This window comes from Trichosurus vulpecula, chromosome 7 (genome assembly GCF_011100635.1).
Source record: "Trichosurus vulpecula isolate mTriVul1 chromosome 7, mTriVul1.pri, whole genome shotgun sequence".
Lineage (NCBI taxonomy): Eukaryota > Metazoa > Chordata > Mammalia > Diprotodontia > Phalangeridae > Trichosurus > Trichosurus vulpecula.
In genome coordinates this window covers 51,554,276-51,579,313 of record NC_050579.1, presented here as the reverse complement: position 1 = coordinate 51,579,313, position 25,038 = coordinate 51,554,276, and the positions used below count along the sequence as shown (strand labels likewise).

The 25,038-nt window shown below is 37.6% G+C and overlaps 1 protein-coding gene across 1 annotated transcript in view; it reads left to right on the top strand.

Moving 5' to 3' along the window:
- The window catches only part of MAN1A2 (mannosidase alpha class 1A member 2), a 185,336-nt gene that overhangs the window by 66,341 nt on the left and 93,957 nt on the right, over nt 1–25,038 (top strand). The window contains exon 3 of the mRNA XM_036768998.1: nt 5,408–5,504. Coding sequence (XP_036624893.1) covers nt 5,408–5,504 — 97 coding nt within the window. The remainder of the gene's footprint in view (nt 1–5,407; nt 5,505–25,038) is intronic.

The following is a 25,038-nucleotide window of genomic DNA, read 5'->3' as shown; positions in this document are numbered from 1 at the left end:
AGAGGAGATTTTTGGAGGAGTCAGCACTTTTGGGAACATCACAGGCCCTTGTGTTCAGCCCCTGTGGGTTTTGGAGGCCCAGCTCAAGTGGGAGTCACCAGAATGCCACTGCCAAAAAGAAAGAAGTCTGCTTGGTCTGAACTCCACTGAATAAAATGACCCTCCCAGGATAAGGTGATAACCAAAAATCTCATCATGCTATTTAACCCAGCCTTGGATACTGTCCCTTCTACTTCCCTCAGCTACCTTCCCCTCTTATTGGAGGGCTGGAGAGTGGAGCACCAAACTCTTCCCAAAGCCTTCCTTAATAGAGGCCTGGGATTTCCCAGCTCATTCTAATTTCCCATTGTCAGCTTTGCTTGGTCTGAATTCCATGAAACAGACTTTTCTAGATTCCTTTTGTGTGCTGTGGTTCCTAAATTTTAAGGTCCTTGGGGCCAGGGACTGTCTTTCTTTTTCTTATTTGTATTTTTAACGTTTAGCACAGTACCTGACACATAGTAGGTGCTTAAATGTTTATTGAATTAAAATTATGTCCTCTAAATCATTGCTTGTCTATGGATAATAGGTGGATCATAGGTTGTATTATCTGTCTTTTGGAATCATATGCAGTCGTTATATTGATTATAGTTCTTAACAGCTTTCAGAGTTGTCTTTGTGGTATTGTTGTATAGATTACACTCTTGGTTCTCATTTTGTCCTTCCTTCATCAGTTTATAAAAGTCTTCAAAAGTGTTCATTCTTATAATATTGGTGTTAAAATATAAATTATTCTTCTCATTCTGCCACTTTACTCTATCACTCATATAAGTCTTTCCGTGGCTCTTTGAAATCATTTATTTCGTTATTTCTTATAATACAATAATCTGTTGCATATATATGTGCATACATTTATACACATGCCATACATACATATACATATGTATGTGTGTGTGTATGTGCAAACACACACCCATAGTATTATCTCACATTCATATACTACAACTTATTCAGCCATTCCTCGATTGACGGACATCCTTTTAGTTTACATTTTTTGCCCCCACCAAAAGAGCTGCTATAAATATCTTTGTACATATATAACCTTTTTCTTTGGGGGGCAGGGGTGGGGGTTATAGTCAAAGCAGTGATATAGCTGGGTTCAGGGGGCATGAACTGGTTAGTAACTTTTTTTTTTGTAGAATTCCTGATTGCCTTTTGAAATAGTGGTATCCATTTACAGGTCTACAAATAGGACCTCAATGGGCACTAAGCTCAAGAAGGCCTTTGGGAAAGCCTCTTGCAGAAGGTGGGACTTTAGCCGAGACTGGGAGGAATCCAGAGAAGCCAGAAGGTGGAGATAAGGAGGGAGAGAGTTCCAGGCTGGGCACAGCCTGTGAAAATGCCTGGAGTTGGAAGATGGAGTGTTGTATGTGAGGAACATGAAGGAGGTTAGTGTCACTGAATCACAGAGTAAGTACATGAAGGCAGGAGGAAGGTATGAAAAGGCTGGAAAGGTAAGAAGCGGCCCAGGTTATGATGGGCTTTAAAAGGTGAACAGAGGACTTTATATTTGATCTTGGAAGCAATAGAGAGCCACTGGAATTTATTGAATAATTTTTAAATCATCTCTCTTGGATCTATTTTCCAGGTCAGTGGTTTTTCCAGTGAGATATTTCACATTGTCTTCCATTTTTTTCATTCCTTTGTTTCTGTTTTATAATATCTTGATTTCTCATCAAGTCACTAGCTTCCACTTGCTCCATTCCAATTTTTAAGGTAGTATTTTCTTCAGTGGTCTTTTGGACATCCTTTTCCATTTGGCTAATTCTGCCTTTCAAGGCATTCTTTTCCTCATTGGCTTTTTGGAGCTCTTTTGCCATTTGATTTAGTCTATTTTTAAAGGTGTTATTGTCTTCAGTATTTTTTTGTGTCTCCTTTGGCAAGTCCTTGACTTGTTTTTCATGGTTTTCTCACATGATTCTCATTTCTCTTCCCAATTTTTCCTCTACTTCTCTAACTCACTTTTCTAAATCCTTTTTGAGCTCTTCCATGGCCTGAGACCAGTTCATGTTTTTCTTGGAAGCTTTTGATGTAGGCTCTTTGACTTTGTTGACTTCTTCTGGCTGTAGGTTTTGGTCTTCCTTGTCACCAAAGAAAGATTCTAAAGTCTGAGTCTGAATCTGAGTCCGTTTTCGCTGCCTGGCCATGTTCCCAGCCAACTTACTTTGACCCTTGAACTTTTTCTTGGGGTATGACTGCTTGTAGAGTAGAGAGTACTTTGTCCCAAGCTTGAGGGGCTGTGCTGTTGTTTTTAGAGCTACACAGCATGTTCTGCCACACCAGTGCTACTCCTCCCCCAAGAACCACCAACCTGGACAGCAACCCAGATCCAAGCAGGTTCTGCACTCCTGGTCTGATCTGCCACTTAATTCCTCCCACCAGGTGGGCCTGGGGCTGGAAGCAACTGCAGCTGTAGTTCTGTAGCTGCACCACCTCTGCTGCCCCTGGGGTGGTGGCCGAACCACCACCTCCTTCTTTCACTCTGTCCCCGGCAGCTTTTCCCACTAACCTTCTCTGTTGTCTTTGGTGTTTGTGGGTTGAGAAGTCTGGTAACTCCACAGCTCAGTGATTCAGGGCACTAGGGCCTGTTCCATCCGGCTCTCAGTCTGGTTGGTCCGCGCGGTCCACACTGGGCTCTGTTCTGCTCCCCAGCCCCATGTGATAGACCTTACCCCATGACCTTCCAGGTTGTCCTGGGCTGGAGCCCTGTTTCCCTCTGCTATTCTGTGGGTTCTGCAGTTCTAGAATTTGTTCAGAGCCATTTTTAATAGGTGTTTGGAGGGACCTGGGTGGAAGCTCATGCAAGTCCCTGCTTTCCAGCCTCCATCTTTTGTACTTCATGGCATGACTATTTTTGATGAAGCTATGTTGGGTCATTGATTACTGTTTTCCACTTACAGTGATCATGATAGGGATAGTTCTCCCTCTAATTATACATTAAACAAGTTCGTAAGGAATTGTTTAGAACAAGTTTGTGTTCTACACTACATAGGTTCCCAAACTGGGTGAGGTTCCCAAAGTGGGTGATGCTGCCCCTGGGGGGCACTGGAAGGATTCATTGGGGTGGTAGTAGTTTGAAGTGATACAAATTTAAAAAAGAAACCATTAAGGGGTTAAAGAAAGCAGATTTCCAGGGAGGCCTTGAGTAGCTTTTTATTTTTTTTTAAAGGGAGTGGTAGGCCAAATAAGTTTGGGAACCTCATAGTTTGTATTCTTACCTTGCTTTACTATGTCCTGTATTTCATTGAATATCCATATTTCTCCCTGAAGGATTATACTCAGTTTGCTGGGTAGGTGATTCTTAATTTTAATCCTAGCTCCTTTGACCTGTGGGATATCTTATTCCAAGCCTTCCTGTCCCTTAATTTAGAAGCTGCTAAATCCTGTTATACTAATTGTGTTTCCACAATACTTGAATTGTTTCTTTCTGGCTGCTTGCAGTATTTTTCTCCTTGACCTGGGAAAGTTTGGAATTTGGTTACAATATTCCTAGGAGTTTTTCTTTTGGGATCTCTTTCAGGAGGTATCAATGGATTCTTTCCTTTTCTATTTTTCCCTGTAGTTTTAGAATATCTGGGCGTGTTTCCTTGATAATTGCTTGGAAGATTATATCTAGGTTCTTTTTACGATCATGGCTTTCAGGTAGACCAATAATTTTGAAATTATCTCTCCTGGATCTGTTTTCTAGGTCAGTTGTTTTTCTAGTGAGATATTTCACATTGTTTTCTGTTTTTATTTTGGTTTTGTTTTGTAATTTTGATTTTTCATAGTCATTAGTTTCCATTTGTTCCATTCTAATTTTTAAGGCATTGGTTTCATCAATGAGCTTTTGGACCTCCTTTTCCATTTGCTCCTTTATGCATTTTTTTTTTAGTTTATTTAATTTATTTAATATATTTAGTTTTCAGCATTGATTTTCACAAGAGTTTGCATTACAAATTTTCTCCCCATTTCTAACCCCCCCCCCCCCCCCCCCCCCGCTAGTCTCTGCTTTCCAGCCGCCATCTTGGCTCCGCTGCTTTTTCTTTTCTTTTCTTTTTTTTTTTTTTTTTTTTTTGCCAATTATGCTTTTTAGGGGGATTCTTTTCCTCATTGACTTTTTGCGTCTCTTGACATTTGGGTTAATCTATTTTTTTAAAGTATTATTTTCTTCTGTATTTTTTTGAGTCTCCTTTAGTAGGCATTTGACTCTTTTTTCATGATTTTTTTGCATTACTATCATTTTTGTTTCCAATTTTTCCTCCACTTTCCTTACTCGATATTCAAAATCCTTTTTCAACTCTTCTGTGGCCTGAGACCAATTCATATTTTTCTTGGAGGCTTTTAATGTAGGAGCTTTGACTTTGTTGTGTTCTTCTGGTTGTGTGTTTTGATCTTCCTTGTCACCAAAGGAAGATTCTACTGTCTGATTTTTTTTTTCCCCACTGTTTGTTCATTTTCCCAGCCAACTACTTGACTTTTTGCCGCTTTGTTGAGGTAGGTCTCAGCTTCAGGGATATTGTGCAGCTGTTTTCAGAGATATGTCTAGGGACCTGTAAATTTTCAGTTCTTCCAAGGTTGTATGACCAAAGGAGAGGTGATAACTCCTCTCCTTCCTCGTCTGTGCTGTGGTCTATGAGTGACCACAAGCACTCTTTTCTGCCTTGGAACTGTGAGGAGGATTCCCTCTCCACAGGTACTATAAGCTCTGCCACACCAGCGCTCCTCCTCACTTCAGGACCACAATCCAGGACTGTGATGCAGATTGTGTAATACACAGTATTAGATGAAAGTACATTCAAGTGGTACAAAGTAAAGTGTTGGGGCAAGTATCCTAAGGTGGATGGGAGACATGGTTGTTACTAGGGGGAAAAAGGATTAGGAAAGACTTCACAGAGTCGGAGGAATTTGAGTTGGACTTTAATGGTTGGATAGGAGTTGAATAGGCAAAATGAGGCAGAGAAGAATACACTCCAGGTGCAGCAAATGATGTGTGCGAAAGCTTGAAGGCAAGAAACATTATAGCTGAATTCATTTTATAAGGAAAAATTTTGAGTAGTATTATGTAGCTTGGATTTTGAGATGTACAGCCTAAATGATAAGTGAATTAGATTTCCAGACCACTATGATGGTATTCCCTTTAATTGGCATACTTTGAAAATAGATTGTGTGTAATTCTGTATGTTGTTCTTTCCAAAGATGAACAACTTTGACTCATGGGAGTTTTGTTTTAGTATCATACTTTTAACTGATAACATCATGATAGATTAAAAGGAAATAGGAAATAAAAAATTTAGGAAGTAGAAATAAAACTTTCAGGTTACAAACCTTTTAGAAAAAATGTGCTGTGGATATCTAGAGTGATGTATTAAAATTTTTGTCTCTTCAGATGATGAAACATGCCTGGAGCAATTATAGGAAATATGGCTGGGGACACAATGAACTCAAACCCATTGCTATGAAAGGACATTCCACTAATATATTTGGTAAGTTAATTTTATCAAATTGCATTATTTCAGTTTTCAACCTAGATCCTTAAAAAATTAAAGTTATCTTAGCAGTATTGTTCAGAATTCCTGTACTCATTTTCATGAGCAGTCCTATAGTTGTGGGCATTGTTCAATACATAAGTAAACGTTTGTCCTAACTGTGTTGTGGGAGGGAGGTTATTTGTTGAATTACTATTGCTAAAATTTTTTTCATTTTTCTCTTGTAATAAGAGGTCGATACTCAGCATTTTTATAGTTAAGTGTTGTGATAAGTCCAGGAAATCTTTGAACACTTGCATGTCTTTTCTATTCTGGATTGAGCTCTTGCTGTGGGAAGCATTAAAAGAGCTGATGCATGAATTAGTTCCATGGTCTTCTGAGAAGTTCTGTTGTTATCTTTGAAGGGAAAGTGAGGTCAGGGGGAAATCTGTCTTTGTAACTCTGTCATTTGACAGGGTTGAGTTGAATGTAATGAAGTGAAATTCACAATTACTTCAGTTCATTTCATTTAATCTATAGGTCTTCCCTTTCTTCTTTGTCTTACAGCTCACAATGTCATGGGAGTGAACTGACCCCTTCAGGTGTCTTCTAGAAGTTTAGAGACTCTATGCTATCTATAGTGGGCTGTTTTTAGACTTGGTTTAGACCCTGGTTTTAGACTTGGCTCTGACATTTCCTAAGAATGGGACTTTTTTCAGTGTTTTTAACCCCTTTGAAACATCTGTAAAGTAGCAATAATATTGATAATATTTACCCCGAAGGATTGCTCTGAGGAGCAGATGGAATCATACATGTGAAAGCACTATATATTATGTAAATCACTATGGCCTGAACAAAGCCTCTACTGGAACCTTTAGTCCTCTTTGCACTCCTATTGTAATTAGAATACCCAGATCCTTTGAGCACTAGCCACTCAGAGCCAATCCTTGGACTTTTCCTTAGAAATTCCTTGAAACTCTTGTGAAATCTGGGACTGTGCCCTCTGAATAGATGTTTTCCTTAGACAAATATTTTGTGATGAATAGGACAAAACACCCACCTTAAATCGTGGGTATTTAGAACTCCAAATGTGATTTCAGTTAGGTTAATCAGAATGTGGTGAGGTTGTTGCTGACAATAAATTTTTTGTACACATGCACACACATTAATACATGTATGTGTATATGTGCACGCATACGTGTGTGTGTATGTGTGTGTGTGAGAGAGAGATCCCTAGATAAGCAACTGTCTAAGGAGGTTGGGAGGAACTTAGAATGGGGAGCTATAAGATTTGTTGAATGGGGATTGTTAATAAACACAGGACAAACATGAAATGCAAATAAACAGGAAATTATGCTTTCAAAAATTGGGTAGGAGAGGAAATAATTTTTGTGCATAACAAGAATAATGAAATTTTAGTGTATGGCCTCCAAAGGTTAAAAAAGTAAGAAGAGAGGCTCTCTAGTGACTCTTTCCCTAGAAAGATTGAAGTTAGTTCAGGGTTTGGGTATTTGGATGGAGAACGTTTTCTATTTAGGATGGAAGGGTAAACCTGAATGTGGGAAGGATAAACCTGAAGCCTGAATGTAAAGGGCTGTTGTTTCAACAGTGATCAAGGGAGCCTGGCATGATTCTGACCTCTAATTGGAATTTAAAATTAATTAGAATTGACATAAAAGTCGTTTTTAAATTTTATTGTTGGTGAAATCACAAACTTAATTGAGTAGCTTAAAGCAATGTACTTGTAGCTAGCTGACACATGGATTCTTTTTGTATTGTAATAGTTGCGTACTTCAGACAATTGACTTTTTATTATCAATGTTTGGGGAGAGAACCATGTACTGTAAAAAGTTGTCCATGAATATGGTCAGGGGCATGATGGTCCCCTTGAGAAGCAGCTCTCTGGTGGCAGCTAAAAGCTATCCGCAGCGGGGTAAAATTAGGTAGTATAGCAAGGTCAGTCTTTCGTAGTGATTAGCTTTTGACTAACTGCAGGTTGTCAGGGTCTGTGAGGGGAAACAATAAACGATGAAAACTATTCACTGCCTCAGAATCCTATAAATATAATCATATGTAATCAGTAACTGGATTTGCTTCAGTTATCCAAGGAAATCTTAGTTCTTTTAAAGGTATGCAGAAGTATAATAAAAAATAGATTTTAATTACTTTTTATTTCTGATGCAACAGTGTGGTATATTAGTTGTAAATTTCATATGGAGTATAGATTGCACTATAATTATAAAGCATCATGGATTGTTGCAAAGCCTGAGTCTCTAGTTTCTCTTCTTGTTTCCATACCACTTATAGATTAATTTCTCCTACAATGCTGGGTTTTTTCAGCTGCCTTCCCAATAACCTTCAGGGTGAAGTATAATCATACACATCATCTTTCCATGTAGGAATGTAAACAAAACAGTTCAACTTTAGTAAGTCCCTTGCAATTTCTTTTTCTTGTTCTTTTTCTTGATTACCTTTTCATGCTTCTCTTGATTCTTGTGTTTGAAAGTCATATTTTCCATTCACCTCTGGTCTTTTCACTGAGAAAGTTTGAAAGTCCTCTATTTTATTGAAAGTCCATATTTTGCCTTGGGGCATGATACTCAGTTTTGCTGGGTAAGTGATTCTTGGTTTTAATCCTAGCTCCATTGACCTCCGGAATATCGTGTTCCAAGCCCTTCGATCTCTTAATGTAGAAGCTGCCAGATCTTGGGTTATTCTGATTGTGTTTCCACAATACTCAAATTGTTTCTTTCTTTCTGCTTGCAGTATTTTCTCTTTGATCTGGGAGCTCTGGAATTTGGCGACAATATTCCTAGGAGATTTCTTTTTGGGATCTATTTGAGGAGGCGATATGTGGATTCTTTCAATTTTTATTTTGCCCTGTGGCTCTAGAATATCAGGGCAGTTCTCCTTGATAATTTCTTGAAAGATGATATCTAGGCCCTTTTTTTTTATCATGGCTTTCAGGTAGTCCAATAATTTTAAAATTCTCTCTCCTGGATCTATTTTCCAGGTCAGTGGTTTTTCCAATGAGATGTTTTACATTGTTTTCCACTTTTTCATTCCTTTGATTCTGTTTTATAATATCTTGATTTCTCATAAAGTCACTAACTTCCCCTTGCTCCAATCTAATTTTTAAGGTAGTATTTTCTTCAGTGGTCTTTTGGACCTCCTTTTCCATTTGGCTAATTCTGCCTTTCAAGGCATTCTTCTCCTCATTGGCTTCTTGGAGCTCTTTTGTCATTTGAGTTAGTCTATTTTTTAAGGTGTTGTTTTCTTCAGTGTATTTTTCAGCATTTTTTTGGGTCTCCATTAGCAAGTCATTGACTTGATTTTCATGGTTTTCTCGCATCCTTCTCATTTCTCTTACCAATTTTTCCTCTACTTTTCTAACTTGCTTTTCCAAATCCTTTTTGAGCTCTTCCATGGCCTGAGACCAGTTCATGTTTTTCTTGGAGGCTTTTGTTGTAGGCTCTTTAACTTTGTTGACTTCTTTTGGCTGTATGTTTTGGTCTTCTTTGTCACCAAAGAAAGATTCCAAAGTCTGACACTGAATCTGAGTACATTTTCGCTGCCTGGCCATGTTTCCAGCCCTTGAGTTTTTCAACAGGGTATGACTGCTTGTAGAGTAAAGAGTACTTTGTTCCAAGTTTGAGGGGATGCGCTGTTGATTTCAGAGCTATTTCTATACAGCCAGTTATGCCACACCAGCACTCCTCCTTCCCCAAGAACTGCCAACCCTGACTGGACTCAGATCTTCAGCAGGCTCTGCACTCCTGGTCTGATCTGCCACTCAATTTCTCCCACCAGGTGAGCCTGGGGCCAGAAGCAACTGCAGCTCTAGTTCTGTGGCTGCACCACCTCTGCTGCCCCGGGGGCAGTGGTCAAACCGCCAACTCCTTCTTTCACTCTGTCCCCGGCAGCTTTTCCCACTAACGTTCTCTGTTGTCTTTAGTGTTTGTGGGTTGAGAAGTCTGGTAACTCCACAGCTCACTGATTCAGGGCGCTAGGGCCTGTTCCATCCGGCTCCCAGTCTGGTTGGTCCTTCTGCCACCCACGCTGGGTTCTGCTCCTCTCTGCTCCCCACTCTGTTCGCAATAGACCTCACCCTGCGACCATCTAAGCTGTCCTGGGCTGGAGCCCTGCTTCCGTCTACTATTTTGTGGGTCCTGCAGTTCTAGAATTTGTTCAGAGCCATTTTTTATAGGTGTTTGGAGGGACCTGTCAGGGAGCTCACACAAGTCCCTGCTTTGAGCTGCCATCTTGGCTCCGCCCCCGGAGTTCCAGAATCTTAAGGAAGAAAACGACTCCTTGAAAATCAGAATTGGGCAATGAGAAGCCATCAAAGTCATCAGCAACTGTGAGATATGGTGGGAGGGGTTTTGTTTCCACAGGATAGTGATAGCAGATTGTAAGTCCTGGGACAGGTTGTAATCTGTGATCGACAGAAACCAGGCTTCTGATCTTGTGAAAGGTTAAAGGCTTAATGAGCTTTTGGAGGAGGGCATGATGTAGGTAGTCAGGGGGTTGCATCTGGCCAATGGAGAGCCAGGTGGGAGATTCAAATTGGAAGTCAATAAAAGGACTGGTGTTTGTCTCAGTCCTTGTACTCTCCTGTACTCAGTTCAGGGGACATACCCATTTATTTAGAATGAATAAATGTAAAATATAATTCACACCTTCCTGGTTTTCCAATGAGTATTGTTTATTCCTAGACTAAGTATATTTCTAACAAAACCAAGAAATAATAAAAGACAATATATAGAATGAAAACATAGAAGCCAATGTGATATACCTCATAAGAAAAACAACTTATCTAGAGAACAGGTCAAGAGAAAACATAAGAATAATTGGACTACCAGAAAGGTATGATCAAAAGAGATTAGAATCTTGGCATGATAATACAAGAAATAAAGAAAATTGTCCTGAAGCATTAGAACAAGAGGGGAAGGTAGAAATAGAAAAAATGGATTGATCACCACCTGAAAGAAATCCTACGAGGAAAAACCCACAGGAATATTGTAGTCAAATTCTGGAACCCCCAGGTCAAGGATAAAATATTACAAGCAATAAGAAAAAATTTACAAACAGTGGTGCCACAATTAGAATCACACAAGACCTAGGAAGTGGCAACCATGAAAGACTGCAGATCTTGGAACACTACCTATCAAAGAACAAAAGAACTGGGCTTCTGGCACAGAATCATACCCAGCAAAGCTAAAGATAATCCTGAATGAAAAAAAATGGATATTTAATGAATTGTTTGACTTTCAGGATTTTAGTTTAAAAAAAAAAACCAAAACAGAAGAATCCTGAACTTAATAGAATATTTGACGTATAAGAGTCAAGAGAAATATAAGGTACATACCAAAGACAAATTTCAAGGGACTCAATAAAGACAGTTTACTTTTTATGTATGTAAAATATATGTCTTAAGATTGTTATTAGTAATTGTGTAGTTTTAAAAAAGATTGGAATAGAACTGAGCATGATATGACTCCAGAAAGTAAAACCATTCAGGAACAATCTAAAAAGAGTAGGAGAGGAAGAGCAAACACAGAGGAATTAGATGGGGGAGGAGGGCTGGTACTTTCATTGGGAATGGGTTTAGGAGGAAACAATACATAATTATCTAGAAGAATATAAAAGTTTTCTAAATTTAGAAATAAATAAAACCCTAAGGGGATAGGGTTCTTTAAAGGAGAGGGTGAGGGAATAGGCCAAAGGGGTGTAAAAAAGGGTGTTTAGAATTGGGAGGATGACGGAGGGATCTTGGGGGGCAATGGCAGTAAGTTAAGTAACAGGCGCGCAAGGTAGAGGGTAGAAGTAAAGTAGAGAACTGAGAAATAAGGAATAGGAAAATAGGAAATAAGAGATATGCAAGTTGTGGTATATGAATGTAATGGAATACTATTGTGGTATAAGAAATGGTGAGCAGGCAGACTTCAGAAGAATCTGGAAAGACTTAAATGAACACATGACTTGATGCTGAGTGAAGTGAGTAAAACAGCCACAGTGTATGATGACTGATTTTGATAGACTTAGTCCTTCTCAGCAATGCAAGGACCTAAAACAATTCCAAAGGACTCATTATGGAAAATATCATCCACATGCAGAGAAACAACTATGGAATCGGAATGTAGAGCAAAGCAGACTAATTTCTTTTTTGTTTTGTTTGTTTTTCTTTCTCATGGTTTCTCCCATTCGTTATAATTCTTCTATGCAACATGACTAATGTGAAAATGTGTTTAATAGGAATATATGTGTAGAGCCCCTAGCAGATTGCATGCAGTCTTGGGGTTGTGGGGGAGGATTTAAAACTTATGGAATTGAATATTGAAAACTAAAAATAAACAAATTAATTTAAAGAAGAAAGTATATGTTTATATGTGTATGTATATAGGTATATATGTATGTATGTGTATATATGTATACATGTGTTTTTATAACTATATATAAAAATATATCCACACTCAGTTGTAGCCTGGGTGGCAAGGGAGGAGGAAGGGAGCAAATAAGAACAAAGTAAAAAGTGTGCAGCAGAGAACAAAAGAAAACCTACAAGGAAGCAAAGAAAAGATGACAGCTGTTTAGCACAATGTGCAGTAATTAATATATAAGCTTTCTTGAAATGGAAATATATTGGTACATATTTTTAATCCTCTCCTGGTTTGCTGTGTACATGGCATGTTTTTTTCTTTTCTTATTTTGCATTCAAATTTTAATATTTAACTTGTAACATTTCTTTTTCTTTATTATGTATTTGTTTAAAATGCAAGTCTAAAATTAAAACAAAAAGCATTAAAAAATCCTCACTTGACCGAACCATCCCTGCTTTTTCCTATATCTTTCATTTCCTTTTCATACATAAAGACTGGTAGGATACTTTTTTTTTCCTTGTTATCGTAAACAATTTTATGTATTTTGAGAATTGTTCTTTGAAATTTTGGTAGAAGTCACTGGTAAGTCATCTGATCGTGGAGGTGTTTTTTTTCTTTTGAAAATTCATTTATGGCTTGTTCGTTTTCTTTTTTGATAGTCATTAATCTGCATATTTTATATTTTATAAATGAGTATTTTTTCCTCTAAGTTATCCATTTGTTAGCATTTCATTGCTAACATTTCGTTTCACTAATTTCTTATTTAATGTTCTGCATTCTCTTTAATTTTTGGTACAAAAACAGTTTGGTTTTCTTGTAATCCTATTAGTTGCTCATGTGTTTTATTGGATTTTTGTAATTGCTGTTTTTGTGTTTAGGTTTTTAAGATGTGTTTCCATATTGTTGTTGTTTTAAACTGTAAACTTACATCATTGATCTGTCTTTTCTTTTGATGATGGATGGTGTTAGAGGTGTAAATTTTCCCCTAAGGACTCTTTAGGCTTTACTCAACGAGTTTTGTTGTGTTGTTACTTTGTCGTCATTTTTATTGATGAAAATATCTGGTTTTCCATGCTTTGTTCTTTAAGATTGTTATTTAGTCTCCAGTTAATTTTTTATTCTTTTTTCAGTCACTAAAGTGGCATTTTTGTTTTTATTACAGTGTGGTCAGTAAAAACTCTATTTAATATTTATGCCTTTCTACATATTTTGTGAGGGTTTTATGCCCAAATACATGGCCAAATTTTGTAACGCAAATATATAACATGAACACACATACACACACACCCTTCTCACTCTTATAAAGCCACTATCCTGGTGCAGTCTCTTATCATCTCACCCTTGGACTATGGCAGCAGTGTTCTGCATACTCTCTGTGCTTCAAATCTTCCTACTCCAATTTGTCCATAAATTATTTGCCAGGGTACCCTTCTTAAAGTGGAAATCTGACAAGTCAACCCCAATGCTCAATAAACTCTAGTGGTTTCGTGTTACATCCAGGATCATTATCAAGTGTGCTTTGTCCTTTAGAATTCTTTACAAATTTGCCTCTTCCTCTATTTCTTGTCTTCTTAAAATTTACAATTTACATAAAACTTCTGCTGTTTCCTGTACACTACTCCATTCCTTTTCACTGGCTATCTGCCACTTAGTCCTTATCTCTGCCTCTTGTCAGACTCATTTCAAAATTCTACCTTCTGCAGAAAGCCTTTTCCACTCTTCTCCACTGTGTTTAGAGCCTTCTCTTCTTTTACCTTTCACCTACTTACTGCATAAGATGTCCCTAAATTCTTAGTATAGCTTTAAGGTATTAAAGCTTTTAACTAATAAAACTGCATTAAGACTTTTAGTACAATTTATATATCTTGTACATATGTAGTTGTAGAATGTGAACTGTTTTTATTTTTACATTTGTCTAGGTCTGAAATGGGTTCATTCATTGTTTTGCTATTTTCCCCTGTAACATTCCTTTAAGTATTTAGATGCTATGTCATTTGTTCATGTTATATATTTGTGTTATTGTACCTTTAACCGTAATGTAGTTTCCATATTCATAGCATTTTGCCAAGTCTGTTTTTGCTTTTCCTTGTCTGAGATTATGATAATTACAACTGATTTTAAAAAGATTTCAGCTCAAGCATAATAGATTTTGTTCCAGCATTTTATTTTAACTTTCTGAATCTTTTTTTCTCAAGTGTGTTTCTTGGGTTAAAAAAGAAAAATGTCCCACTCTATATTCTGATTCATTCCAATATCCTCTTCTGTTTTATGGTTGAGTTCATCCATTCAGGTTCATCTCAGTGATTGTTAATTAGGTATTTCTCTCTATCCTGTCCTTGTATGCTTTTTCCTCCTTTTACCTCTTTTTTTTTTTTTAAAAAGCATAATAAGAAGAAAAAGGTGTTCTCAGAAAATGGTAAGCTTTCTATTTCTGCTCTAATGTCCCTTATCTTGGCCCTTTATGTAGTCCCTAATCACATGTTAATTCCCTTTCCTTTTAATACCTTTTTCATGATCTTCTGTTTGAGGGTTTTTTTTTAAAAAATGTTTAATTTTTTCCTTATTTTACTCTCCCTCTTAAACCTCTGTTCTCCTGTTTCCCTGTTGAGTTTGATGGCTTTTTTCTATATCAAACTCTTTATGTATGTTAAACCCTCCTTTATCTAGTTGAGATGAATGTAAAGTTAATGAGGTACCTGCTTCCTCCACTCTTTCTTCCACATTTTATAGTACTTTTTGCATATTTTTTGTATGCCCTGATTATGTGAAATAGTAAGTTTTACTCCATTGCTCTCCTCTTTTCTATTGTTTTCCTTTATCCCTTCCAAAACATCACTAAACTTTCGATCCTATTGCTTTTGATGACTTTTGAAGCAGCTAAGATTGTAAGGGGAAAATTGTTTCTTGTCTCCTATTAGAACGTAAATACTCCATTATATGGTTCCTTTCAATTACTCCAGTATATATATATATATGCATTTCTAGGTTTTTCTTGACTTTGCTGTTTCCATTCCAGATATTCTCTTAAGCAACTTTGATCTTTTCTTCAGAAATATTTGGAAGTCCTCTGTTTCTTTCATTAAATCCCTTTCTGTAGGATTATATTCAGTTTTAAGTTATTTTTGGTTGTAAATCTTTGTCTTTTGGAATATCATTACAAACTCCTGTCTTTATAATGATAGCTGCTAAGTCTTGTGTGAACCTAACTAATTTGTTGATATATCAACTCTTTCTTTCTGACTGCTCCAAATATTTTGTTTTCTTTAACTTTGTTTTTGGCTATGACATTCATGAGAGTTTTCATTTTAGATTTTCTCATGGATTATTTTCACTTTCACTTTGTTGCCTAGGCATTGGGTTTTTTGTTCATTTGTATTTTATTATAATGTTCTAGATTTCCATTGATTCTTAGATGATCTCTAATTGATCTGGTTTCTTAATCAGATTTTTTTGATAAGGGATAGATACCTAACATTTTCTTCTTTTTCTTCTTTTGGTCTTTTGAATTTGTTTTTAAGATTTTTCTTTTTGAATTCATGGAGTCTTTTGTTTCTTCTTGATCCATTCTCATTTTCAGGAAGGCTTGTACTTGGGTGACATGTTATACTTCATTTAATAAGTGGTTTAGTAAGTATCCTTTGAATTCTTTCATCTAGAGCTCTTATTTTCATTGACAATATCCTTTTTATTTTGTATTTCATTTATTCTAGGTCTTTGTGGGCAAACCACATCTTTATCTGAAGCTCTGATGCTAGACTTTTTGGAGTTAGGCACTTTCCTTTAGGGTTGTGTTCTGGACATTCGGAGATGCATAAAAATTTTTTTATTGTCATAGTCTTCATGTTTTAAGCTTTCCTTCCTGATTTGAGCACTTGTCTTAGGCACAAATTCTGAATACCCCTATATACTTGAATGGGATGGTAGGCACCTGTTTGTTAAAATTTGTGTTGTCTGAGGTCTTATCACTGACTCTCATATCTGCTGATGTCTCTTTTGCACAAAATGCTGGTAGGTCTTAGATTCACCTATGTTTTCCAAGTGTAGAGTGTTTTGGCCTTCTGTAAATAGCAGTTGTTTCTCTTCTGGCCAGAAACCCTGAGAGTCTTCCCCTCCCTGATTGCTTTTTTTGCCTCAGTTCTCACATAGCCTGTGATTATTGAATGTGTGTTGTCTCAGACAAATTGAGTCCTAGGAAAGGCCTTAGGGTAAAAAGGTCTCCCACTGCACCTGGGGCCATCACCAGTTGTCCTGACCCATGTTACCACTAGACTTGGATGACCCTGGAGGAGAGAGTGAGGCTGATGACTTTGCATAGCCCTGCCTCACTTAATTCCGATTCATTTGCAAGTCAAGACATTACTTTCTTGAGATCTTGGTCCTCCTGGACAATGAAGGACTAACAACAGTTTTGGCCTTCAAAGCTGTCAGGGTCAGCTCAGTTTTGTATGTGCATGGTTTCAGAGGTTGTAGGACTTGTAGAGGGGGTCCCTTCTCATTAGGAGCTTTGAAGCTTTTCCACCTCCCCTTTTTGTCTCTGGCCTGTAGGTGTTTAACTGCCCTAGGGTTTCCTCAAGGAGCATTCCGATACTCTGGTCTCAGGTTGTCTTGTGCTCAGAGCCTATGGGGGCTGGAAGGCCTCCTAGCACTCTCCAGGACTTACCCACAGTCATTTGCCTAATTCCCCTCAATGTCCCCAGGCTTCTGGTATCTCATTTTGTCATTGTAGATTGGATGGTGGTATCACTATACTTTGTTTTTATTAACTTAATAATTACAGTTATCCCTTCCACATTTGGTGGCTGGGCTTAGGGGCACAGCGTTGAGATCTGGAAAATTCGCATAAAATTTTTTGTCCCTCCGTACTAGAGAAGAAGTCTGGATTTTTTATTTTCTTTTATGGGGTGTTTAGAGTACCTTATGGTAAAATTTCGGTCGATATTATACAATACTACATATATATACACATATATATTCACACACATGTGTGTATATTTTATGCATTTCTATGTTTTTAAGCTTTTTCTGTATTGTCTCCTGGCATTTGCAAAACTCTCCCAACATTCCCATTTAATTTCTTATGCTGACCTGTGATATATAGAAACTGAGATGGGGAAAGTTGTGATGTGGAAGGGATAATTGTATTTGTTCTGGCTCTTTTGTTTTATGTTTTAAGCAGTATATGAGTAGTAATTGTGCTGTTTTGCTCCCATTGACTTTTAAAGATGGTTATACTGTTTTGGTCATCATGCTTTATCTTCCTTACTGTATATATAAAATTAATTTACAGGTTTCTTTAACTTTATGCTTGTGGTCAGTGTGTATTTTTTTTTTTGGTTTTGCTTTATTCTGTATAATTTCATAAACCTTATTTTCCATTCCAATGTATCTTACAAAACAGAAATTACATTAATTCTTGATCCATTCATAAAAAATTTAATCCTTATTTGTTCTCTGGATTTACCCACTTTTGCAAGCAATTTCCTTTGCTTGGGTTCTCTTAATTCTCCCATATCACCAACAACTGCCAATATCATATTAAGTGTTTAGAGGTAAGGAAGGTAGTGTATTCCAGGCATGGGGGTACAGCCAGAGCAAAGGCATAGAAAGGAAGGAAACAAGCCTTTACTGTGTGTGTAGAATCTGTCCTGTGCTAACAGAAACAAGGTATGAAAGGTCATATTAGAAGAGCAGCAAGGAGGATAGTTTGACTTGGACTATAGGGTGCATAAGGCTAGAAAGGTAAGTTGGGGTCTGGTTGTGAAGAGCTCTGAATGTCTAAAGGTTATGAGGAGCCAGTGGTTTTTATTGAGTAGGGAGAGTTTGAAGGTCATATTGATATTTAGGAAAATCACTTTGATAATTGTAGCAGCTAGATGGCACCATGGCTAGAGCTGGGCTTGCCGTCAAAAAGACTCATCTTTCAGATTTCAAACCCTACCTCAGACACTTACCAGCTGTGTGATCCCGGGCTAGTCACTTAACTCTGTTTGCCTCAGTTGCTTCTTCTCTAAGTTGGGCTGGTGAAGGAAATGGCACATCAGTCCAGTACCTCTGCCAAGAAAACCCAACTAAAAAGCAGCTCAGCGACAGCAACAGCATTGTGTGGAGGATGGATAGACTGTTTCTGGAAATATTCCTAAAATGTATTAATGTACTTTTCTGATTGAGTAAGTAGAGCTTTTTTTTTCATTTGGATCTATAATTTAATTGTTACAGAGAACTGTTACGGAGGAAATTTTGTCAGTAAGTCTTCTGCAGAAGTCTTAGAGAGTTACTTGGAGCAGTGAAAGACAATGGGCTTTCTCAGGGTCCCAAGCCAGTGTGTATCAGAGGCAGGTTCTCTCTCTATTGTGCCACACTGCTCTAGAGGAGAATAAGGGTTCTTCACTTCAGTACTGTGGTGAGCACTGGGTATCTGCTTTGCTTTTCCCTTTCTTCCTATCTCCAGCCCTTAGCATGCTGTGCACGTAGTAGGCACTTAGTAAATGCTTGTTGCCTGATGCCTGACTGTGTTCTGGACAAATCACATAACATTTTAGTGTGAGAGACAACTCTCTTAAGACTTATTTTTTTGGGTGAAGCAGTTGGGGTTAAGTGACTTGCCTAAGGTCACACAGTTTGGAAATGTCAAGTGTCTGAGGCCAGATTTGAACTCAGGTCCTCCTGACTCCATGGTTGGTGTTCTATCCACTGTGCTGCCTAGCTGCCCCTTCTAAGATTCTTCAATTACAGAGGAGGTGCTGACCTACATTAGTATAGAGAGTTTTCTTACCTGATCCCACTGAAATTACAGGTCTTATCCCTGATTCTATCCTATCATTGTAGAGAGAGACTAAGAAATAATATTTAATATTTCTTTGGTAAATCAGCATCTTATAGTGGCCTTAGAGAACATCCTTTTAAAATTATGTTCTCCTTTATACAATAGCGTACATTAAAGAGTCATGGAATTTTGTAGAGTTAAAAAGAACATTAGCAGTCATGTAGTTTAAGCACCCTGCTAGTGTATAAGATCTTTGGCACATGGTCTTCAAGCAGGTTCTTAAATTCTTTGATTAACGGGGAGATATGGGATATAGAAAGAGTAACATTTTGGAGTGACAATATTATTATCACTGAACATGACTTAAAAGTAATTATAGTAGGTAAAGTAGAAGACAATATTTAATCATGTATCATTGTTTTACACGTAGTCACACATTCGTCATTAATGATACAGAATTTTATTAATCCAGACATAGTAACATTACTTAGGAAGAATATATTTTCTCAGTATAAATTTATGTTTTACATCTCCTGTCTTTATTTAGTCATAAAGGGGCAACCTATTTGAATTATTTTAACTGTCATTTATGACCCACATTAACAAATCATTCCCATTATTTTATTGTCATGCTTTCCATTTTAATAAAAAATACATTATTCTATCTGTCTTGTAGTATGTAGAAGAATTTTTCCCTGTTCTCCTCAAATAAAGTGAAATTGTAGACAGTAGCTTTGTACCTTTCAAAATATTCACCAGAAAAACTTTCAAAGTCACAGATGAGTAATGTTGAATAATTGTGTGGTCTCCCTAAGTAGACCAATTTGAAGAGGACTGTCCTTAAGTGGATGTATAAGGTTTGGTATGATTGTTATAAAAAAAAAAATTGAGGGGCAGCTAGGTGGCGCAGTGAGTAAAGCACCGACCCTGGAGTTGGGAGGGCCTGAGTTCAAATTTGGCCCCAGACACTTGACACTTACTAGCTGTGTGACCTTGGGCAAGTCACTTAACCCCAATTGCCCTGCCTTCCCCCACCAAGAAAAAATAAAAAAAAAATAAAAAAAATTGAGTCACATTACACTGTAGCAGGGGTCCTTAACTTTTTTTTCTTTTTGGTCATGGACCCATTTAACAGTCTAGTGAAAGGTATGGACAGCCCCTCTCAGAATAGTGTTTTTAAACGCATGAAAATTTTATGCATAAAATGCATAAAGCACATACACAAGATTACAGAGAAGGAAACTAATCATAATGAAATAGTTATGAAAATATATTTTTAAAAAAGTTTATAAACCCCAGGTTAGTCAATAAAAATTTATTAAGGATCTGCTGTGGGCCAGGCACTGTGTTAAACACTGAGGATACAAAAAGAGGCAAAAGACAGTCCCTGCCCTGAAAGAACTCACAATATAATAGGGGAGACAACAAGCAAATATGTACAATCAAGCTATATGCAGAATAAAGGGGGAATAAGAGAGGGAAGGCACTAGTATTAGAAGGCATTGGGAAAGGCTTTGTGTAGAAGATGGAAATTTATTAGGAAGCCAGTAGGCAGAGTTGAGGAAGGAGAGCATTCCAAGCATGAAAGCCAGAGAAAATGCTTGGAGCTGAGAGACGGAGTATCTTGTTTGTACAACAGTCAGGAGACCAGTGCCGTTGGATTGAAGTATATGTGGAGGAGAGAAAGATGTAAGAGGATTGGAGAGGTAGGAGAGGCCTAGGTTTTGAAGGGCTTTGAATGACAGAGTATAGTATTCGATCCTGGAGGCAGCAGGGAGCCACTATTGTTTATTGTGTAGGGGAGGTGACATAATCTTTCCTTTGTTTTGGGAAAATCATTTTAGTGACTGAATGGAGAGTGCATTAGAGTTAGGGGGATACTTGAAGAATGAAAGACCCATCAGCAGCTATTGCTGTAGTCCAGGTGTGAGGTGATGAGTTCCTGCACCAGGTGGTAGCATCAGAGGAAAGAAGGGGATGCATCTGAGAGATGTTGCAGAGGTGAAATTGATAGGCCTTGGCGATAAATTGGACCTGGAGGGATGTTGAGAGATGATGAGGAATTGAGAACAACACTTAGGTTGTGGGCCTTAGGGACTGGGAGGATGGTGTTGCCCTTGACAGTAATGGTGGGAGGTGGGGAGGGTTAGGGAGAAGCAATGAGTTCAGTTTTGGATTTGTTGAATTGAGGAAATCTTTTGAACATGCAATTTGAGATACCTGAAAGGGAGGTGGAAATAGGAAATTGGAGGCCAGCAGAGAGGTGAGGGTAGGATATATAGATTGGAGAATCATTAACATAGAGGTGGTAATTAAATGTATGGGAGATGATCAGATTGTCACTTAAAGTAGTCTAGAGGGAGAAGAGACGAGGTCCTGTGGGATACCTATGTGATCTGGATGAGGGTGTCATCTGGATAAGGATTCTGCAAAGGAAACTGAAAAATAATGAAATAGATATGAGAAGAACCAAGAGAGAATGGTGTCTAGAAAACCTAAAGAGAAGAAAATATAGAGGAGAAGGGAGAGGGTGCTTCATGGTGTCAAAGGCTGCGGGGAGAGATCGAGGAGAATGAGGATTGAGAAATGGCCAATGGATTGGGCAATTAAGAGATCGTGAGTTCATGAAGAGTTGGACATGACTGAAATGACTGAATTCTAACAAGTGACTTTGGAGGGAACTGTTTTAGTGCAATGATGAAGTCGCAAGCCAGATTATAAGGGTTTAAGAAAGAAATTAGAGGAAATTGAAGGCAACCTACTGTAGAGGACTTTAGCCCGAAAGGGCAGAAGGATCATAGTACCGTATGGTTAGGGTGGATGGAGGGATCTAGTGAGGGTTTTTTGAGGCTGACGGACACATGAGCATTTTTGTAGGCAGTACAGAACCTCATTAACATAGAGGTGGTAATGACTGTATAGTGTTGCCAAGGCAGCAATAGATGACATAATTGTAATTGCAAGGTTGCTGTTTGGGCCATAAAAACAATATCATAAATATAATTGGGTAGGCAGGATATCCCACAGAATCCTGCTTCACCAGGAATGTAACTGAAATTTGTACTTTTTGCAGTGAATAGTAGAATATAATACTCTGTTTATGTATATTGAAAGATGAAGTGAATATTAATTATTAAAATAAGCAAAAGAGATGGGTATAAGGAAGTATATAGAAAGAACATTGCTGGTCAGGAATTCTGTTCTGAAATCCACTACTCACCATGTTCTGTATCCCTGAACTGCACTAGAATTAAAGGGAATCTGAAATATTTATTTCAAGAGGGTTGGGGTTCTTAGGTAGTCATCTAATCTGAGTCTTTTATAGTTAAGAAAACTAATGCGTTCCAGTGAAGTTGTCACATACACAGAAAAAGAAAAGGGCCTTGCCCAAAGAGAATAGTCAGTTCATTAATTGAGACAGTTTTAGAATTGTCAGGAACTTCAGAAACCATCTGGTCTAGCCTATACTTTAAATTCCTTCTGTAACATCCCATACAAGTATTTATGTAGCCTCTACTTGAAAGTCTGCATTTACAGCCCCCTCTCTGGTTCCCAAGCAGTCTATTCCACAGCTCGACATCTCTGATTGCTAGGAATCTTCTTCTAATTTTATGTTGAGGGTTTTTTTGCGGGGGGGGGGGGGGGGTTGGGAGGGAGGGAGAGGGGTCTAAGTTTTCTTTCATAGTGTGACTAACATGGAAATATGTTCTGCATGACTGCACTTGTATAACATCAAATTGCTTGCCTTTGCATTGAGGGGGGAGGGGAGGGAGGGATAGAATTTAGAAGTCAATTCTAAAAAATGAATGTTAAAAATTGTTTTTACTTGTACTTGAAAAATATTAAATTTAAATTAATAATTATCTTATGCCCCTGACTTTCCACCTTTTGCTTTTAATTTGTGCTTTGAGCCTATGCAGAATAAGTTTTCCTTATTTCATATAGTTGAAGAAAATTCTCATTGTACCCTCCCACCACCACGCCTCCCACCAGGTCTCTTCTCAAGGATAAACATTTTCAGTTCCTTCAACTCTTCGACATATGGCAGAGTCTAGAGTTCCTTCACTGTCCTAATCATGGCCATCTGGATGTATTGGCGCTTTGCAGTACTTTCTCTAAAATGTTGTATCCAGAAATGAGCCCATCAGTCCGGATGTTGTTGGACAAGGGTGGACTCTCACCTGCCTCGCTCTGTCTAGCCACAGTGCCTCATTTAATGCAGTGGAGGACAGCATTAACTTTTTGACTGCCAGGCTGCACTGCTCTGCTGTTCCTGTTCTTCTCACTGTTGCCCCTGATTGCTGCAGATACCTGCTTCCCTTTTATCAGGAAAGTAATGACTCTTGAAAAATGGAATCTCCACAGCTCCAATTCCTCCATATTTCCACTGGTTTTGTTAAGCCCCACAGTCCTTCCCCATCCTTCTTCCTAGCAAGCCACAATCAGCAGAGCTCACGTGTGCACTTGGTTCTCTTGACTACTGATTGAATGCCCTCTCTTTATACTTAGTGCCCTTCTGCTGTTTGTTTACACTAGGAGGAAAGAATCTGTGAAAACTCACGGGGTGGGGGGGGGGGTTATTTGGTTGACAATCATGGGACTGCTTTTTAGCTGGATAGGAAATTAGAGAATCTAGAAGATCTCTAACTTAAATGGAGTCCAGCTACGTACAGTCACATGGAATCTGCGTACACTTATTCTGAGCTCCACCACTCTTTAGCTGCCTAGTAACGTTCCGGGTAGGTTGGTGGTAGAGTTTATGTTGTCTGCTCAGCTGTCTATCTCTTGTCCTTTGTTTGAGGTAAGAGTGTAGGGAAATGTTGTACCTATCTCACGGAAATTTGTTTTGGTATAAGAAAGTGATATTCCGTCAGGAATGTCTCTATGAGTTACTCACCTATAGTTTTCCATTTGCTGTTATATGATATTAATCATTGGTTGTTTGCATGTTGCTTCCCCTGTTTTAATGTGAACTTCTTGAGAACTGAGCCCATGGTTTTGCCTTTCTTTGTATTCCCAGCACTTACTCAATGGTAAATACTTAATGAATTTTTGTTGAATGAATGACAGTTGTTAAATATTGAAGCAGAAATGTATTTTGAAGATGTTCTAACAATTTTTAGTAATATTCTTAGTGATATTTTTCTCTAAGATTCAGTTGCTTATATCATCATTAGATTTTATTGATTTTTTTTGAGTGAACTTTTTGAGACATTTTAGGTTTTAGCTGGGAAAAGGGGTCAAAGAACACTAAGCATTAATTTTAACTTATACTGCCACCTACTGTTAGGACCACTGTATTGTTTTCCTAAAGATTACAAGTGTCCTGATTATCTAATATGGATTATGAAATTTAATTGACTTACAATCAAATCACTTTTCCACTGACTTAATCAGTCACTTGCTAAGTATTTATTAAGCACCTACAAAGTGCCAGCCATTGTGCTAGGCTTAAAGATGAGGCTATCTCTGACCTCAAGGAGCTTGAAATCTAGAGAGGTAAGACAACATGTACTTATAAATGTATATACAAAGTAGATGGGGGATAATTTTTGAGAGAAGGCACTGGTAGCTGGGGGAGGGTCATGAAAAGCTTCACATTTTTTATATATGCTTTAGCTTTAATATGTTGACTTTTCATTTGGCTTATGGCTAGTATGTAAACCTTGATGTTATATAGTAATTTGCAGATCATTAAACGTAATGGGTGAAAGTAGCTCACTATTATGAGAACCGTGCTTGAATTATAATTTTTCAATGATATTACCTTTTTGTATCAGATTTTCTTAAAGTTACGTGTCACCTTTGTATTAGTTGCCAAGCCCAGATATTATTGGATACAAATAGTTCATTCTTAGTTATTCTTCCAGCCATATTAGAATTCCTTTTAATATCTCTTAATTGAAGTTTCCTCATCTAAAAAAATCGAAATAATAATATTTGCACTACTTAAGGACCTCACAAGGTTGTTGTAAGGAAAGTGCTTTATAAATTGTAAAGTACTATAGAAATGGGAATTGAAAAAAGTTGTGAATTAATACTTTTATTCTTCATATCAAGAGCATCGAAGACATTTTGAATTTTATTTTTTATGAAGAATATTGATATTTTCTGTTTATGAAGAATACTGATATTTTCTATTAAATATTACAAAAGTGATTTGAACTATCTCTCTTTCTCTGCAAAACAGTAGCAGCAGCAACAGATTTTAAAATTCCCTGGTTCTATTTTCTTGGTTTTCTGTGAGGACAAATTGCTCAGACTTGGGTCAAGATAATTAACTAGAATCTTTATTCCTGAAAGAATGACATGGATGATTATCTTTCCTTACATTTTTAAGATAGGTGCTCTATCAGACTTAATTTTTATACTATTTTCCTTTTTTTAAAAAAAATCAATTGTAATGAAA